The sequence below is a fragment of the Microcebus murinus genome, chromosome 2, assembly GCF_040939455.1.
Source record: "Microcebus murinus isolate Inina chromosome 2, M.murinus_Inina_mat1.0, whole genome shotgun sequence".
NCBI lineage: Eukaryota > Metazoa > Chordata > Mammalia > Primates > Cheirogaleidae > Microcebus > Microcebus murinus.
The window spans coordinates 19,592,381-19,612,304 of record NC_134105.1 but is presented as its reverse complement, the minus strand read 5'-3'; the positions used below and the strand labels follow the sequence as shown (position 1 = coordinate 19,612,304).

Below are 19,924 nucleotides of genomic sequence, written 5' to 3'. Positions count from 1 at the left end.
GTACTTTAAATTTATTCACTTTTTTTTTTTTTTTTTTTTTTTAGACAGAGCCTTGCTCTCTTGCCTGGGCTAGAGTGCCATGGCATCAACTTAACTTACAGCAACCTCAAACTCCTAGGCTCAAACAATCCTCCTGCCTCATTCTCCTGGGTAGCTGGGACTACAGGCATGTGCCACCATGTCTGGTTCATTTTTTGTATTTCTAGTTGTTTGGCTAATTTCTTTCTATTTATAGTAGAGACGGGGTCTCACTTTTGCTCAGGCTGGTCTCGAACTCCTGAGCTCAAGCAATCCTCCCACCTTGGCCTCCCAGAGTGCTAAGATTACAGGTGTGAGCCACTGCGCCCAGCCCACATTTTCTTTTCATAAGTAAGTTTTTCCAAGCAGCGATTCCTACAGTAAAGAAGGAGAAACAAGAGGCAAGCTTTAAAGATACTCACACTTTCAGCATTTCAATAGTGATGGGAAGTGACCTGGTCCGACCCAGGGTACTGCTGTCCTGAGAAAAGCTGTCACTGTTCTCGAAGAGCAAGGAATGAGCTCTATGAGAGCCCTCCAAGGGAGGAGTCATGGGAAGTGGGCTGGTCAGGGCCTGCTGGATTCGAATATGCAGTGGGAGTGGAGGCAGTCTAGAAGGTATATGGGGCTCCCCAAAGCTCTGGTCCAATATCCTCTTGGGGACTTCCTTTTTCTGATCTTCCTGCTGGGGAACTTCCTGGGGTAGATCTAAGGATGGTGGAAACTCAATTTCTGGCACAATTGGAAAAGTCTTAGCAGGGAATGGAGGGGAACGTGGAGGTTCTGGAGGTATATGAGTAGGCAGTGGGGGGGACGGAGAGGGAGGTGGGATCACCATCAGCGGTTCAGAGCCTACAGAGTACATGCTCTTCTCTCTTTGATCACTTGGTGTTTTTGTGGTGATGGTAGCAGCAGCCTCCAAGGTGGGTACCAAGGTTGATGGAATGCCTCTCTTAGGTGGTAAGGGTGGGGATGGTTTTGATAACAATGTACCACTGTTTATTGCTTGGGACAGTTCAGCTGGAAAAGAGAGAGTAACACGTCAATTTAACATGGCTTTACAACGTCTTAAGGGACCAGCCCAGGGCCTAGAATTAGAGCTGAGCTTAAATTTAATCTTTCAAGCAAATTATATAATTTCATGGCTTTGTTACTCCTTACATATCTCATCCTAAAACAAAATTTATATTTATTTAAATAGAAGGCCTAATAAATGGATAGAGGTGTAGGAAGACTCTGGTGAGTATCTTACTTCATTTTTATGATAGCAAATATGATAACTTTTTATTTCATTTTATGTTTTTTTTGAGACAGAGTCTCACTCCGTTGCCTGGGCTAGAGTGCCATGGTATCAGCCTAGCTCACAGCAACCTCAAACTCCTGGGCTCAAGCAATCCTGCTGCCTCAGCCTCCAAAGTAGCTGGGACTATATGCCCGAACCACCATACTCAGATAATTATTCTATTGTTTTTCTTTCTTTCTTTTTTTTTTTTTTTTTTTTTTTTTTTGAGACAGTCTCACTCTGTTGCCTGGGCTAGAATGCTGTGGCATCAGCCTAGCTCACAGCAACCTCAAACTCCTGGGCTCAAGCAATCCTCCTGCCTCAGCCTCCCTAGTAGCTGGGACTACAGGCATGAGCCACCACGCCCGGCCTTAATGTTTCAATGTTAGTCATCATAAGAAAAATTTTAAAAGGATATTCTAGGAAAACACTGCATACACACAAAAAAAGATTTTTTTTTTTTGAGACAGACTCTCACTCTGTTGCCCAGGCTAGAGTGAGTGCCGTGGTGTCAGTCTAGCTCACAGCAACCTCAAACTCCTGGGCTCAAGCAATCCTACTGCCTCAGCTTCCCAAGTAGCTGGGACTACAGGCACGAGCCACCATGCCCGGCTAATTTTTTTTTTCTATATATATTAGTTGGCCAATTTCAGGCTGGTTTCGAACTCCTGATCTAGAGCAATCCGCCCGCCTTGGCCTCCCAGAGTGCTAGGATTACAGGCGTGAGCCACCGCGCCCGGCCCACAAAAAAAGATTTTTAAAATGTGAATTTTAGGATCAATGAAAGAGATATTTTTGGATAGAGTGAATATTTGCTTCTTCTCTAAAACTATCAGTTACCCATTCCATCTACAACAACACATCCTTAACAAGACCATATTTGAGTATTTTTTTTTTAATTAATAAAGTAAATTACTTCCAGTAATTTAAGGAAGGCATATGTCTCAAGATGTCAAGGAAGTAAATTCTGGTACATATGACCTGACGATAGCATCTGGCTGTATTTCTGTGAGAAAGATGCCAGAATTCCTGGGATGGGTTATAAATTCCCTTTAACTTGTTCAGTTATTGTCCTTCCTTAGTCCTAATACCCCCTGTTATGCCTATTAGAAGACAGTCATTTTTAAAAAAAAGAGAAAAAAAAGAAAGAAGATAATAGTACTTATAAAGCAGTGGTTTTCAAACTATTGGATTTCAAGGACCAATGCAAAAAAAAAAACAAAAAAAACTCTTGACCAATCTCAGGCTGTTTTTTTTCTTTCTTTCTTTCTTTTAAGGTTGTCATTTTTTTTTTAAAGATTTCCAAATAAGGCTTGATATTAAGTAAACCATTTATGGCCATAATATTTTTCTGAAAGAATGGCATTTTAACACCAAAGAATTAGGAAGGTCATAATTTCAGAGTAAGAAATAGTCCCTTAAATCAAATCTATTTAACTTTAACAAAAGCTCTGTGAACTGTCCTATTTTTCTCCTGCTGAGGACCCCTCATGGACTGATATTCATTCTTCAGTCGCAAGGCCTATTATTTTGGGCTACTCATCTCGGGTAGCAGTTTAGCCCACGATACTGTACGCATATTATCATTTTATATGTTGCCTTAACCTGAAAAGGATGGAGTACCACTGGTCTATGGCAGTGGCTCTCAATGTATGGTCCCTGGACTAGCAGCATCAGTATCACCTATTAGATATGCAAATATCTATTAGATTAGATTTGACAACCTATTAGAAATGCAAATTCTCAAGCTCATAACAGACTTATTAAACTCAAGGGACAAGGCCCAGCAATCTGTGTTTTATTAACAAATATATGGAACACTTACAAGTCTTCTAGGTGATCCTAATGAGAACACCATTATAAAGAACAGAGGTTTGGACCTGAGAGTTGAAAAGCCTATGTTCAGTTTCTATCTCTTACTAACTACAACCTTGAATGAGTCACAATATCATGTTCTAATTGCCCTGTCTATATAATAGATAAAATCAGTTTCCTACAGCACAAGGTAGTTATGAAAATAAGTAAGTGAAAGCTCAAGTTCCTCAGAGATAAGTCAACATAACACTATGCATCCAAGGTGTTGATAATAATCATCTTCATCCTGTTTTTATCAAGCTACTCTAACCTGTCATAACTTACAATATATTCTAAACCTGTTTTTCAAGGTTCTAGTCACTCCACCCAACTTGGTAATATTATTTAATGAGTATACTTTTTATTCATCCATTCAATCATTAATAAGAACTTTAAGCAGTATAAGTTTAGTATCATTTTTTCTGAAAAACTACATTTTCATTAGCTTTGAAGCACTCATGAGCCTTTCCTCTTTCTGTAACTTTCTTGAAAATTCCTCTAAGGTATGCACTTATATAAAGAAAACAGACCTAAATAGAACTTTGGGTAGATGCAAAAAATTTACTAAACCCATAAAAATTTACTGATTACCTTCCCTGCTTTCTCTACCACCTCTCATTTTAATATAAGAGTAGCATTCTTAACTCTCCCAAGTTAAACATAATCAGAATAATTTAAGTAATACCTTCTGCAGTTATCCATGAAGATATGATGTCAGACACTGAATCACAAGTAACACTGGCATCTACAAAGGCATCTTTTATCTACTAAACTAGTTTATGCTTATGGAAGGCATTAGTAGTTTTAAGTAGGGTTTTTTCCTTTTTAAACCCAACTTTTCATTTGAAAAGTTTGCCTTGTCCCTTGAAAGCTGTGGCATTATTTTTATTTTTTCAGAAAGTGCCACAGATAACTCCAAGCAGGTCAAATCTGTTATAGTCTTTACATATTCAATCCCTCAAATATACATAGTGTTTTAGAAACACTGTTTTGGAAAAATAGATATAAATCCCCTCAAACCTAAACCTAATTTTAGTGATGTTTCCATTTATTGTCATCTTCCTCAATTTCAAGACTTCTCTCTCATATATTTTTCCCAACCCAAGACTTTTCTTTATATTGAGGATATTCAAAGGGACAAGATATGAAAAACTCTAAGAGACCAAATCAATATTGTACCAGCTATCCAAAAAAATAACCATCCAAAACCAAACCAAACAAAAAACACCAGAAGCCTAAAGACTTACTTACCAATGACAGGGTTGCTATTTCTGTGAGCTGGTTTAGGGGGAGGTATGGGAGGCTGCTTGGCAGGGACTGTATGAGTGAGGCTCGGGGTAGCAGTAGTGTTAGTGCTGGCAGGAGCAGCAGGCAGAGTCCTGGGTGCTGGGGAAGTGGGGACAGAGGAAGTAACAGTCTTTGCTAGGCTTGTGGCAGCAGTGGTGGCAGCAGGTGCTGTGGTGGTGGTAGTGAAGATGGACCTTGCTGTGCTGCCAGAGGAAGTGTTATCCTTTGCTTGCCCTTCGCTTGCTTCATGAGAAGAGGACAAAGGTCTTTTGGGAGGAAGCAAAGGCTGTTTGGGTACATTCTCAGGAACAGACTCTGCTTCAGAATTAGGCTGGCTTCCGGTTGAACCTGTGTAATAACATATGTGATGTAAAAGGGAAGAGATAGTAACAAGAGAGACTGAAAAAGCTAATGTGTCTATGGATTTATAGTTAACTTCATCAATTATTTAATTTATAGATTAGTTTACAGTCTAGAGTTCTCAATGTTTCCCAACCTTAACATACTTAAGAAATGTCAGTACAAGAAGTTCAGTAAGAGATGCTCATTATGGTAGTGATTCTTCACACAAGAGCCAGACTACTAAAGGAGAGGCACATCCAAATTCCTTGAGTGGAAGAAGAGGAATGTGTAGCTTGGAAAAATATTATAGGTATCTGATATTTAACATCCTCTTCCTTCCTTAAGAATCACAAATTAAGATATTTTGTGAATGCAAGAATGAGGTGGGAGGAATTCTACTTCAAGTTGCTAGTTAAGGAATTGCTAAAGGAGAACATAATCCCCTCCCAATTTTACTTCTCCCTGTTCTCTTGCAAACCCCTGAGGTAAATGAGAATGATTGGTTCATGGCTTTTAAACTAAAAAAATCCTGAATTTCTTACCTAGTCGCTTTTTTGAGTCTTCTTCTGCAATGGGTTGCCTAAGACTTGCTATTCTTACAGGTTCTTCCTCTACTTGGACTGGACTAGAAGATCTGGCATTCCCGATGGGGGTGGTATGGCCATTCTTTAACATGGTGTGGCTTGACATTCCTGAATCCTCACTACCTGCAAGGTAAAAGAGGAAAGTGCAAAGTGATGGAATTGGCATGACCTGATAGGGAGAAGAGCTGGTGATTTCCAACATCTCTTATCCCCTTGCACCTCTCTTCCTGTTTTAGCTTATAATTGAGATTCAGATTACCTGGATTCTATAGTAGTAATGGCTAAATGTCAGGAGCTAAATGTCAGGAGCTACAATGGGTGAAGTATTGTGGTAGGAATGTAGAAGAAACCATTCTCCTTGGGGTGGGAATGGGGCTGGGAAAACTTCATAGAAAATATCTGAACAAGATCTTTTTCTTTCTTTCTTTCTTTCTTTTTTTTTTTTAACAGAGATAGGGTCTTGGGTCAGGCTCAGTGGGTTGTACCTGTAATCCTAGCACTTTGGGAGATTGAGGCAGGAAGGTTGTTTGAGGCCAGGAGTTCAAGACCAGTCTGAGCAACATAGTGAGAATTTGTCTCTACAAAAAACAAAAGCAAAAAACTAGCCAGGCATGGTGGTGCACACCTGTAGTCCCAGCTACTCAGAAGTCTGAGGCTCAAGATCACTTCAGCCCAGAAGTGTGAGGTTGCAGTGAGCTGTGATGATGCTACTGCATTGTACCCAGGGCAACAGACCAAGCCTCTGTCTCAAAAATAAAAGAGAGAAAAAGAGAGACAGGGTTTCACTATGTTGGCAAGAGAGAGAGAGAGAGAGAGAGACAGACAGACAGACAGACAGACAGACAGACAGAGTTTCACTATGTTGTCCAGGCTGGCCTTGAACTCTTGGGCTCAAGATCCTCCTACCTTAGCCTTCCTAGTAGCTGTGCACAGGTACACAATATTGTGGTTGGCTTTAAGACGATTTTTTTTTTGTTTTTTTAAAATTTATTTTCAAGACAGTTTTTCCATGGATTTTTCTTTTTTTTATTCCCACTGATCAGTTTGATAAGATGAACATTGAAGGAAGAGTAGGAGTCTACCACAATGATGGAAGATAGTCTATTAAGGAAAAAGCCAGTCTATGAAGGACACCAAATACCACATAAAGGAGCCTGCACTGAATCCTACAAAACAAAACAAGAAGCTAAAGAATTATAAGTAGTAGAGAGACATGATATGACCCATCTTTTAGAAGGTTAGCTCTGAGACCTGTGAGGATGGATTATAGATGGGCAGTGATTGGCACAGGATAATCAATAATAAGCTACAGTACTGTTAGACTATAGGTGAAAAACAGCAGAGGGTGACCAAGGGCAATAGGAGTGGAAGGCAAGGGGTATCCATCAGTTGATGGACAGATCAGAGGTAAACACGATATACTTGTAACATGATAATTTCCTACACATGAAACTGTAGGGATGATCACTAGGCTGGAGGCTTTGGGATGACCTGTAGTCACCACTTATTGCTATGAAAATCACAGGTGAGATTCCTTCATGAAGCAATTATAAACCTACTGCTGAGGTTTCCTAAACTTTTTTGGAAGAGAAAACTGAAAACATTGATGTTAGAGACTAAAAACTCTGTCTCTAATAGAATGTCATGGAGATTGGAACCAGTTGCTCTCTAGATGATGTCATTTGCTTTCCATAATGAGACACTTTGGGTATTATCATTTTAGTGTCTCTTGAGTTAGTCCATTGAGTTTTCATAGACTAGCCCCTCTCATCCTGACCCACCACCTCCTACTAGGAGATTAGACAGTGTGATTCTTTATGAAGCCCCAATAAGAAGTGGAATTTGAGCTAAAAGTAATGAACAGTCAAGGCAACGAAAAAGGTACTTCTAAAGCTGAAGTAATTTTTCAACTACCTTTTTTTTTGAGACAGAGTCTCGCTTTGTTGCCCAGGCTAGAGTGAGTGCCTTGGCATCAGCCTAGCTCACAGCAACCTCAAACTCCTGGGCTCAAGCAATCCTGCTGCCTCAGCCTCCCGAGTAGCTGGGACTACAGGCATGTGCCACCATGCCCGGCTAATTATTTTCTCTATATATTAGTTGGCCAAATAATTTCTTTCTATTTATAGTAGAGATGGGGTCTCACTCTTGCTCAGGCTGGTTTTGAACTCCTGACCTCGAGCAATCCGCCCACCTCGGCCTCCCAGAGTGCTAGGATTACAGGCGTGAGCCACCGCGCCCGGCCTCAACTACTTTTAACTTTTTTTTTTGAGACAGAGTCTCACTCTGTTGCCTGGGCTAGAGTGCTGTGGTGTCAGCCTAGCTCACAGCAACCTCAAACTCCTGGGCTCAAGCAATCCTACTGCCTTAGCCTCCCAAGTAGCTGAGACTACAGGCATGCGCCACCATGCCCGGCTAATTTTTTCTATATATTTTTAGTTGGCCAATTAATTTCTTTCTATTTTTAGTAGAGACAGGGTCTCGCTGTTGCTCAGGCTGGTTTCAAAGTTTCAAACTGCTAACCTTGAGTGAAAGCCCCCCACACCTCCCGCCTCAGCCTCCCAGAGTGCTAGGATTATAGGTGGGAGCCACTGCGTCTGGCCTTAAACTACTTTTAATTTTTAAAAAGGGGAGGGGGCAAGATGACAACAACTACACAAAAGTAGTAAGTTACTGCTTATGCTAATATAGCCTATCTTTAACAAAACAGGATTTTCTAGACTACAGAGCAATAATTTTAAAGCCAACAAACCATATTGGTGAAAATCATAGTGACAGTTTGTGAAAATCATATATTTGTGAAAACCACATAGTCAAAGTTTAAAACACATTTTTGTTAATCAGTTTCTACTTAGCACATACTAGTGAAACATGCAAAAATGATCAGTTATCTTAAGTTACTTAATAGGAATGTCTACTTTGAAGTATAATTTTTTATATTTAATGCAGAGAGTTTTTGCAATGCTAATAATGTAGCAGTATTATTGGGCTTTAACATCATTGACTGTTGGCCGGTGTGGTGGCTCACGCCTGTAATCCTAGCACTCTGAGAGGCTGAGGTGGGCGGATCGCTTGAGGTCAGGAGTTTGAAACCAGCCTGACTAACAGCAAGCTTCTATATATACTAAAAATAGAAACAAATTAATTGGCCAACTAAAAATATATAGAAAAAATTAGCCAGGCATGCTGGTGCATGTCTGTAGTCCCAGCTAGTTGGGAGGCTGAGGCAGAAGGATCGCTTGAGCCCAGGAGTTTAAGGTTTTTGTGAGCTAGGCTGACGCCGCGGCACTCTAGCCGGGGCAACAGAGTGAGGCTCTCAAAAAAAAAAAAAAAAGGCTGGGCCCGGTGGCTCACGCCTGTAATCCTAGCACTCTGGGAGGCCGAGGCAGGCGGATTGCTCAAGGTCAGGAGTTTGAACCAGCCTGAGCAAGAGCGAGACCCCGTCTCTACTAAAAATAGAAAGAAATTAATTGGCCAACTAATATATATAGAAAAATTAGCTGGGCATGGTGGCGCATGCCTGTAGTCCCAGCTACTTGGGAGGCTGAGGCAGCAGGATTGCTTGAGCCCAGGAGATTGAGGTTGCTGTGAGCTAGGCTGATGCCACGGCACTCACTCTAGCCTGGGAAACAAAGTGAGGCTCTGTCTCAAAAAAAAAAATCATTGACTATTGTCCTCAAATCAGAAAACCTATTAAATATGTTATAATATAGTCAAGTTAGAACAATAATCAAGGCAAAAGTGATCATTGAATATGAAAAGGACGTCAAGGTTCAAACACTGCTTTTGGCCTAAAGTACAGATCTTATAGGCCAGGCCCACCACCTTTTTCCCTATGTTTTCTGATAATGAATAAAGCTTAGGTCAGTTATCTGGTTGGCAGACTGGTATCTTTTTCCAATAGCTGCAACTCCTTTTTCAACTGGAGTTTTGAGGCTTTAAACTTGTAGACTAAAAACAACTTGGATTAGGAATCAATAGGAAGCATAGGACAACAGATTGAATGATGGTGAAAATCAAGAAAGAAGTAAAACACTGGGTTTGTGAACAGTAAGCAAGAAAGATGAGAGACAGGACAAGGAATGGGGTGGGGAGGAATGGCTATATCAAAAAAGCAAAGGCCTGACGCAAGGGCCTAAGTTACCACAGTGTCTGTGGAAAAGGGGGAAAACCAAAACAAAAGCAAGAGTCAAAGAGGTGCCACAATGGAGGCTTTATAATTGCACTTAACTACCTAAATACCTAGAGGAGTTTGTGTCCTAATATAAAAAACAAATAGTGTTATGAAAAATAAAAGTTATACATGCTCATAACTAATCATGTAGAAAATTCAGGAAAAAAGGAAAAAACCCACCCGATATTTCCATATTGACCTCCAGAAGTAATCAATGGTAATAACATTTTCTAATTGCTCCTTCAAAGCTTGTTTTCTCTGGTTAGTTTTTATACAGTTGAGATAATAAATCTTCAATATCTATAATTTAATTTTTTGAACTGACAATACATTCACACAGTTTAAAACCTAAAAAGTATATAGTAATACTCCATCTGTTTGATTCTCTCCCCATCCTCCAAAAGGTATGGTATATTTTTAAAACTTGGCTTTCAGATTTTGTCCCACGCAATGTAATTCATATGAAGAGAAATAAAATGCGACCTATATAATAGAGTTCTATATTTATAATAGCCTGCTTCATAAAAGTCACACTTTGGAGAAAGACCTGACATTATTAAACTAGCAATGAGTATTAAAATATCAAAACATGATCTTTGTGACAAATAATCAAAAGAGTAGGACAGTGTGATATAGTCATGGAGACAAAGTTGGTCAAAAAAGGGAAATTATGTACTGCAGCTGGCACAATGTTGAGGATGTAAAGAGACACAAGGATTATCTGTCCCAAGGATCCTTTACCAACTGCTCAATTTTACAGTTAAAGACCACAGCCAGACACTTGGAAGGAAGGGTGAATATTATTTTTAAAGCCTCCCCTCCCTCCGCCGCCTTAACAACAGCAATAACAAAAGAAAGAAAGAATATTCCAATCCCTGGTCAGACCCAATCAAAGACCAAGTGTACAGACACAGGCATATGCTATTCATTTGTAAACTCACCCTGCTCAGGGTCTTCCAACAGAACCCCTCTTTTAACCAGTTCTTCTCTTGGTTTTCGCATAGATATTTTTCGCTCTAAAACTAATATTAAATTGGAAAACAGCACTCAGAAATGTGGCAGTTGAAAGTTAACATTACTTTTATAATTCTAAGTCTATAGTAAAAGAATAAAGTGGTTCAGATTTCTATTCTTAGGAAAGAGAAAAACAGGGGAACTAACTTCAAATTAAAAAATGTGTATTTCTTCCATAACCTGTGCTATTAGGAAAACATCACTCTAAAAAACTAGCCTTACATAACTGTAGCTTAAATGAAATCTCAATAATAGACATGGATGAACTTTGTGTTGATGGGAAGTGGGCAGAGTAGGAAAAAAGAAGCATCTTATTAGATTTACTTGCTACTGTTCAAGAACTGCATTTGCCACTCAATAGATTCTTTAATCCCATCAAAATACAAACCTGAGATTGGGACTATAGAATATAAGGTTTAGTGAATGACCACTTGGTTGTTTAATTCTGAAAGATTTTAAATTCTGTCTTCAAATAGACGGTTATGGAAGCTTTGGAAGAGAATAAAAAGTTAGATAATTCTAAAATAGAGAACTCTAACTTACAACACATATTTAAAGCTTAGTAGCTCACCTTCTGAAGTCTCTTTGAATTTATCACTACTTTTTTTTTTCCTCCATTTCCAAGGCTTGAAGATCTTGCCAAAGCCAGAGAACTTGCTCTTTCTTTTGGTGGGAGGTGTTGTGTCTCCTGCTTCCACACTGTCCATGACCATGCCTGGGTCTGCAGTGGGCTGGTCTGTTTCTTCTGTTGCATGGAGAGAAGAGAGGGAAGAGAACAGCCAATTTATGATTTCAGCACAATCTCAAAAATGTCCCTTCCCCTCTCTTCCTGTGGTAGTTGGAAAGGATCACAGCAATGATAAACAATCATGCAGACAGACTCCTTGACATCACAAGAACACCAAACATCAAAATCCATAACAGATAAATTACTTAGGAGGAAAAGGAACCAAACCAAGCTGACATCATTTTAGGACAAAATTTGGTAAAATGATCAGAGCTAGCTCAAATTTTTTAAAGGCACACATATACAAAATGTGGATGTCTTCTCAGTATGTATGAGATCTTGCCTCACTGAAGCAGGGAATTCCACCATTAGTCATTAGTGAGTGATTCATTATTCTCTGTTACATTGCCCTCTCCCTGCCCTTTACAGGACATAAATAGTTCAGGGAGGGGTAACACATTAAGTGTTAACACCTTACTTGTAACTATTACACAGTTTTCCCCCTTCACAAAGGGACCCCAGTTAATTTTGGAGCACTGGAAGGTGCATGAGGTAGGGGGTGGGACATTAGAAAGAAGTAGCATTAAAATGGAGGGACATTTTTTGGAAACTAGAGGTGAGATTCCAGTATGTCTATCACAGTATTGCTTTAGGGACAATCCTGATATTTAAGATTTGACATGAAACATAACTGACATGCTACATGTGCAGGATGGAAATGAAAGGCCATGAGCCCCTCATAATGACCACACATGCAGGGTTTAGTTAGTTAGCTTTAATGGCAGAGAAAGGAACAGCCAAGGCGGGGCCAAGAATTAAAAAAAAAAAAAAAAAAGGCAGGAAGGCAACATAAAAAGCAGGAAGGCAACACAATACAGCTTTGCACTCCACCTACTGTCCCAGGGTTCTCTGGAGAAGTCTAGAGGGGAAGAAAAAAAGAGTCATGTGGAATAACCATCCTGGAATTAAAGTGGAACCTCTACAGAAATACATCAAGGAACAGCATGTGATAAATTAATATGTTTAATGTAAACAATTTCATATGTGAAGCAAACGACACTTTTGGAGGGGGGTAAACAGGGTATAATATGCACAAAAAAAAATCACTTTCCTCTTTTAATAAAGTAGATTTATTTTAGTAAAAGAAAATATACAATCCACAAGCATTAAATTAAGAAAAAAACAATTTCCAAATTCAATCTTTTTTTAGTTGATAGAAGTCTACGGAAGTCCATAGATATGCATCTGATTTACACAGTCATAATTTAATGCAGCAATGACTGTTGATGAATTAGTTTGCTGTGCCCAGATTTAGGCAAAATAGGATCCTCGTTACCAACGTGCAACAGATTGAGATGACAGAGGACAGTAATTCTTTTCTTCCTAGGTGCATGACTTCAGGGCATTCGGGGTCTCAACTAATTTAATTCTTTACATGAAATGTACTAGAATCTGATTATAACACTAGACCATATATTTCAAAATTTAGTTGCCAGAGACATTAGAAGAACTTCTGACATAATAATTTGTCCTCAATGGTATCTTGAGATGGACCCCATGAGTGGCACTAGGGTGAACACATGGTATTTTTTTTTTCTTTTCTAGATAGGGTCTCATTCTGTTGCTCAGGCTGGAGTGCAGTAATGTGATTTCAGTTCACTGCAGCCTCTAACTCCTGAGCTAAAGTCCTCCTGCCTCAGCCTCCAGAGTCACTGGGACTACAGTGACAGCCACCACACCCAACTAATTTTTTAAAAAGTTTTTTGTAGAGATGGAGTCTCACCATGTTTCCCAGGCTGGTCTTAAACTCCTGGCCTCAAGCTAACTTCTTGCCTCAAGCTCTCAAAGCGCTGGGAGTACAGGCATGAGTCACCATGCCCAGCCTGCTTTTTAAGACTTAGTGCTTTAATTAAGACAGTATTCTCCTAATTATGGAATGTCAATAAGAACTGAAGACATTTCAGAGCATACATAATATAATATTTAACACGTGTTAATTAATGATAAGGCTTTTAAAGACCAAGGCAACCTCAGAAATGGAACTAAGTAACAAACTAACTGTTCAATCTCAAAATAGCCTTGGGAAAGGCTAGGAGGGACTGAAATTTTAAATCTCCTGCTAACCCACACACTGAGTGTTCCAAAAGACACATGGGAAAATGCCTATTTGGTTATAAGTAATAGGGAAAATATATCTAAATTAAAAAAAAATAGACTAACACTACGAAGAAGAGGTTATTAGTGCTATTATTACTTTTACAAAGAAAAATGGCCAAAAAGCTCTAGAAACACATTTAGTAACCTATTCACAGAGAAGGGCCTATCTGTAAAGTCCTTAAATGAAATATAGTTGAACCTTGAACAACTCAAGTTTGAACTGCTCGGGTCCACTTACATGCAGGTTTTTTTTCAATCAAAAGCAGACTGAAAATACAGTATTCTCTACATATGAAATCCAAGTATACGGAGGGGCAACTTTTCCTGGAACCAATTCCCCAAGTACAACAAAGGACCACTAGCATAGACAATCTAGCTTGCTTCCACTATCTTCTAGGATACCTTTCTAAAGTAGAACTTATTTCACCCCTTTTATTAATAATAATTCTTCTTTATATTTCTATGTCACCTTCCTCTTATAGATTCAAAACGACAACGAAATCATGATATCCTTTCAAACATACTATGTCTGCCAGCACATGCAGTCAAAACAAATTTGATTTGATTAAAAAGTGAAATATGTATTAATACATGAATGTGTTTGAATTCACATCTATTGCTAAGAATAGCCCTCCTTTTTCTCTAGGTAAAAAAGTCACTGAATATAAAAAGCAAAGAGAGGCCGGGCGCGGTGGCTCACGCCTGTAATCCTAGCTCTCTGGGAGGCCGAGGCGGGCGGATTGCTCAAGGTCAGGAGTTCAAAACCAGCCTGAGCAAGAGCGAGACCCCGTCTCTACTATAAATAGAAAGAAATTAATTGGCCAACTGATATGTATATAAAAAATTAGCCGGGCATGGTGGCGCATGCCTGTAGTCCCAGCTACTTGGGAGGCTGAGGCAGAAGGATCGCTGGAGCCCAGGAGTTTGAGGTTGCTGTGAGCCAGGCTGACGCCACGGCACTCACTCTAGCCTGGACAACAAAGCGAGACTCTGTCTCAAAAAAAAAAAAAGCAAAGAGAGCAGCAGTTTTTTTCTTTGCTTTTCTATGCAAATGTGGATATGCTTCTTGTCTCAAGGGAGTTTAGCCACACCCAACCCTTCATAGTCTTATATCCTCCTGTTCTCCACTATCTATTCTCTAGTACAAACAGAACATTATTTCAGTGGCTCCCAAATCTGTCTAAATACTTAGAATCAGCCTTTAAAAAATATAGAATCTCCAGAAGGTGGGACTTGGAATCTGTTTTTAAAAATCTCTCCAGGTGATTCTTATGGCTAGTCACATTTGTTAAACCCAATCCCAGATCACTATCTGGGAATCTCATGTATTAAAGGAGGCAGAGGAGGACATTCTCTGGCTGTAACCTGTTTCTCTGTTAGAGAAAAATAAACTAGAAAATTATTATTCCAGTGTTTCCTACTCAGCAAGATATTTCCTACAGAGGAATTATGAGGGTCTTCCCTGTGTTTCCTGGTCTCAAATATGGTTTAAATTTTTAAAAACAACAAAAAGTTTATAGTTACTTCTTTCCAAATTTTTAACATATTTTGTTCCATGTGTACATGGAAAGACGTGTATTGTGCAGTTGTTGGGTGCTGTGTTGTAAATATGACAATTAGGTCAAGCTGGTTAATCATACACAAATCATTAACATCCCTTCTGGTTTGTTGTCTGCTTGTTCTATCAGTTACTGAAAGAAGTATGCTAACATCTCTAATTATGAAAGTGAATGTCTCTTTCTTTTTAGTTCTATTGATTTTTGCTTTGTACACTTTGAAGCTATGTTATTAGGTATATACAAATTTAGAGTTATATCTTCGTGTTGAATAGACACTTATCATTAGGAAATTCTCTGTTATTCTAGAAACACTTCTGCCTTGATTTTGTGTTTCTATGTAGTTTGATATATATATATATATATATATATATATATATATTTTTTTTTTTTTTAAAGAGACAGGGTCTTACCTGGTCTATCACCCAGGCTGAAGTACAGTGGAGTAATCATAGGTCACTGCAACTTCCAACTTTTGGACTCAAGCAATCTTCCCACCGCAGTCTCCCAAGTAGCTAGGACTACAGGTACAAGCCACCACTTCTGGCTGATTCATTTTTGGTTTTTGTAGAGTCAGGGTCTTGCTATGTTGCCCAGGCTGGTTTTGAACTCCTAGGCTCAAGCAATCCTCCTAACTCAACCTCCCAAAGTGCTGGGACTACAGAAATGAGCCACTATGCCTGGACTGACAATTATCTTTTAATTGGAGTATTTAGTCCATTTATATTTAATGTTTTCACTGGCATAATTGAATTTAAATCTACCATTTTGCTATTTATTTTCTATTTGTTTCATTTGTTTTGTACGTTCTCTACATATTACAAACTATGTTAAGTTAGCACTTTTACTGCTTTTTGAACGATGCAAGAATCTTACAACATTTTAACACTATCGTCTGTTATGTTTTCATATATTTCACTTTTACATTCGTGTAACAGTAAATCACAGAAAATATTAAATTTTTTTTTTTTTTTTGAGACATAGTCTCACTTTGTTGCCCAGGCTAGAGTGAGTGCCATGGCGTCAGCCTAGCTCACAGCAACCTCAAACTCCTGGCGCAAGCAATCCTGCTGCCTCAGCCTCCCGAGTAGCTGGGACTACAGGCAAGCGCCACCATGCCCAGCTAATTTTTTCTCTATATATTAGTTGGACAATTAATTTCTTTCTATTTATAGTAGAGACAGGGTCTCACTCTCACTCAGGCTGGTTTCGAACTCCTGACCTCGAGCAATCTGCCTGCCTCGGCCTCCCAGAGTGCTAGGATTACAGGTGTGAGCCACTGCGCCCAGCCAATACTAATGTTTAACAAACCATATTCTTTCATATTTCCTACCTATATTTTTCAGGTACCCTTCATTTCTTCTTACAATTCTGTGCTTCCATCTAGGATAATTTTATTTCCTCATTTTTGAAGAATATTTTCACTGGGTATGGTATTTTCAGTTGGAAGTTGGTTTTTTGTTTTAACTTTAGCACTTCATAAGTGCTATTTCATTGTCCTCCCACCCCAACTGCTTTTCTTTGTATGTTTTAGTTCAGCTGCTTCCTATTTGCCTACACAGCATGAGTGACAGAGCTGTGATTTAAAACCAAATCTCCCTTACTTCAAAGTCTGTGATCCTTTCCACCATGGTAACTTTAGAACAAAGATTAAACTGAATCTTACAAGTCTTTCCAACATCTGGTTTTATTCATTAACAAAGGTTTTTAGAATATAATTTATAAAGCTGGCATATTATCTAATTTAATTCTCACAACAATCTAGATGGTTGATGTTAATCTCTCTTTTATATAATTTTTGTTTTGTTTTGTTTTAGAGATGGGACTTTGCTATGTTGCTTGGTCTAGCCTCAAACTCCTAGGTTCAAGCAATCTTGCATCAGCCTCCAGAGTAGCTGAGCTACAGACACGCACCAACACGCCTAGCCTTATACAATCTAACAGTATTCATCTCAAATAGTGTTCCATGTCAAAATTTAAAAATGGTACAAATTGTCTTTGTACCTTTTCTTATTAAAAGATTTCTTATTAAAGTATCTTTATAAACTAATTTGTCACCTACTTATAATTACTTGAAATTTCATTAAGTATTTTATAAATCTTCTGTTCACTTCTCTTAGTAGAGGGAATTAATTTATACTTACGTTGGATATAGCAGTGACTCAGATCATTATTATACATTATTTTTATATCAGATTACTGATTTGTATTTTTTATTTATAAGTCATAGCCTGTATTTGGAGTCTTTCTTCACTGACTGCTGTGGAACATTTTTAGATCTTGCTTCAAGTTAAGACAGATTCTTCATGCTGCTGATAAGATATGTAGGAGAGAGAGACAGGACTCTATGCATTCTCTTAGGCACTTCTGGTGAGACTAGTCTGGAAACTCAACTTTTACTCATTCAAGAGCAACACCTGTAACTAATTAAAATTAAGTGCTGGTAAAGTCCCACCCACTCTTTGCCTAGGTGCCTACTGAAAGAAATAAATCCTAAATCCAGGGAGGGTTTGAAAGAGATCAGAAAAAGAAGTTTATAAAAGATTTGGACACAGATTATTTATTTCTAGTGAAAAGAGAAAAAGGAAAATAATCTTCCCTTTTCTCCCAAAATTCATTATGATGACACTGGAGGGAGATCACAAACTTGATTCCATCTAATGTCCTACATAGGAAGAGTAAGGTCTTTAAGTAATTAAATGACAATGGGGAAGCAGCCAGTCAAGCCTCCTCTACCGAAGGCCAAGAGTATTTTCAAGATGCGAAGTTGGCAGAAGACCGAAAGTAGAAGACTAATGGTAAAACACATGAGAAAGATCTACTCAGCAAGCAGGCTTACAACTTTGAGGTGTCCATGAAATAGAAATTGGTTTCCCATTATCAAATTCCATTTGGGCATTATATATATATATATATACATATATATATATATATATTTTTTTGAGACAGAGTCTTACTCTGTTGCCTGGGCTAGAGTGCCATGGCATCAGCCTAGCTCACAGCAACCTCAAAGTCTTGGGCTCAAGCGATCCTTCTGCCTCAGCCTCCCAGGTAGCTGTGACTACAGGCACCGCCACCGTGCCCAGCTAATTCTTTTTCTTTTTCTTTTTAGTTGTTTGGCTAATTTCTTTTTCTTTTTGTTTTTTTTTTAAGACAGAGTCTCACTTTGTTGCCCAGGCTAGAGTGAGTGCCATGGCAACAGCCTAGCTCACAGCAACCTCAAACTCCTGGGCTCAGGCGATCCTCCTGTTTCAGCCTCCCAGGTAGCTGGGACTACAGGCATGTGCCACCACGCCCGGCTAATTTTTTGTATATATATTTTTAGTTGTCCAATTAATTTATTTCTATTTTTAGTAGAGACGGGGTCTTGCTTAGGCTGGTTTGAACTCCTGACCTTGAGCAATCCGCCCACCTCGGCCTCCCAGAGTGCTAGGATTACAGGCGTGAGCCACCTCGTCTGGCCTAATTTCTTTCTATTTATAGTAGAGATGAGGTCTCGTTCTTGCTCTATATATTCTTTTATTATCTAACTAGCTATTATTTATAACTAGAATAGTGGCCATGGCAATACACATATTTTTAAAAATTTTAATTCCAACTTTTTATAAATTTTATAAGTCCATTTTCTCTAATAGAAGCCTAAGTTCTCATAATATGTACAAAAATCTAGAAAGCTCAAAGATATTATATCTGATAGTGTTATTTAGGATAGTAAATAATTGGAAATGACTTAAATGTATAACAATAGATATAAGAAATAAACTGAAAAATTTACATAAAATAGTATTTTACAACCATTAAAACTAAGTTTTTTGGCTGGGCACGGTGGCTCACGCCTGTAATCCTAGCACTCTGGGAGGCTGAGGCGGGTGGATTGCTTGAGGTCAGGAGTTCGAAACCAGCCTGAGCAAGAGCGAGACCCCGTCTCTACTATAAATAGAAAGAAATTAATTGGTCAACTAATATATATATGTATGTATATATAGAAAAAAAATTGGCCGGGCATGGTGGCACATGCCTGTAGTCCCAGCCACTTGGGAGGCTGAGGCAGCAGGATTGCTTGAGCCCAGGAGTTTGAGGTTGCTGTGAGTTAGGCTGACGCCATGGCACTCACTCTAGCCTGGGCAACAAAGCGAGACTCTTTCTCAAAAAAACAAAAAACAAAATAAAAACCCCTAAGTTTTTAGAGTATTTAATAATCCTAGGTTAAAAGGAAATATACATTTATACCTAAATTATATATATATATATCACATTACCTAAACTATGATAAAATATATTAAAAAGAAGAATGGAAGGAACTAAACCAAAATGTTAATAGAAATATCTTTTAGTGGTAGGATTATGGGAAATCTGCGTTTCTTCTTTATAACATCCTACTTTTATTTTTACAATGAACATGTATAGCCTTTATAATTAGAGGTTTTAAAAAGCCAAATTGGTTTTACTTTTTACATGAAAAGTGGAAGCTTTCAAACCATGACTGTTAATAAATGAAGTCCAGGATGTACATAAATACACAAAAGAAAACAATTCTTCCCAAACATTAGGTTCATATAAAACTCAGAGGCTAGAGGCACTGACCCCCTTGCAGTCGAAAACCCATGTATAACTCTTGACTCCCAAAAAACTTTACTGGCTGGGCATGGTGTTCATGCCTGTAATCCTAACAATTTGGGAGGCTGAGGTGAAAAGACTGGGCCCAGGAGTTCAAGACCATCAGGGCAATATATTGAGACCCCGTTTCTACAAACAACAAAACTATCTACTATTAATAATAGCCTACTTTTGACTGGAAGCCTTCTCAATAACATAAGCAGTCTATTAACAATTTTGTATGTCATCTGTATTATACACTGCATTCTGATAATAAAGTAGAGAAAAGGTTGTTAAGAAAATCATAAGGAAGAGAAAGTACATTTATAGTACTGT

At 38.6% G+C, this 19,924-nt stretch overlaps 1 protein-coding gene across 17 annotated transcripts in view; it reads right to left on the bottom strand.

Moving 5' to 3' along the window:
• The window catches only part of PHACTR4 (phosphatase and actin regulator 4), a 105,308-nt gene that overhangs the window by 22,120 nt on the left and 63,264 nt on the right, over nucleotides 1–19,924 (bottom strand). For 6 of the 17 annotated variants that reach the window (XM_012750640.2, XM_075995765.1, XM_012750639.2 and 3 more), the window contains 6 exons: nucleotides 12,175–12,198; nucleotides 11,124–11,297; nucleotides 10,480–10,560; nucleotides 5,326–5,490; nucleotides 4,406–4,789; nucleotides 441–1,038 (listed from right to left, as the gene is read on the bottom strand). In XM_012750640.2, coding sequence (XP_012606094.1) covers nucleotides 441–1,038; nucleotides 4,406–4,789; nucleotides 5,326–5,490; nucleotides 10,480–10,560; nucleotides 11,124–11,297; nucleotides 12,175–12,198 — 1,426 coding nt within the window. Of the gene's footprint in view, nucleotides 1–440; nucleotides 1,039–4,405; nucleotides 4,790–5,325; nucleotides 5,491–10,479; nucleotides 10,561–11,123; nucleotides 11,298–12,170; nucleotides 12,199–19,924 lie in introns of all 17 variants that reach the window. The other 11 variants (XM_075995758.1, XM_075995750.1, XM_075995763.1 and 8 more) reach the window with 2 other exon arrangements.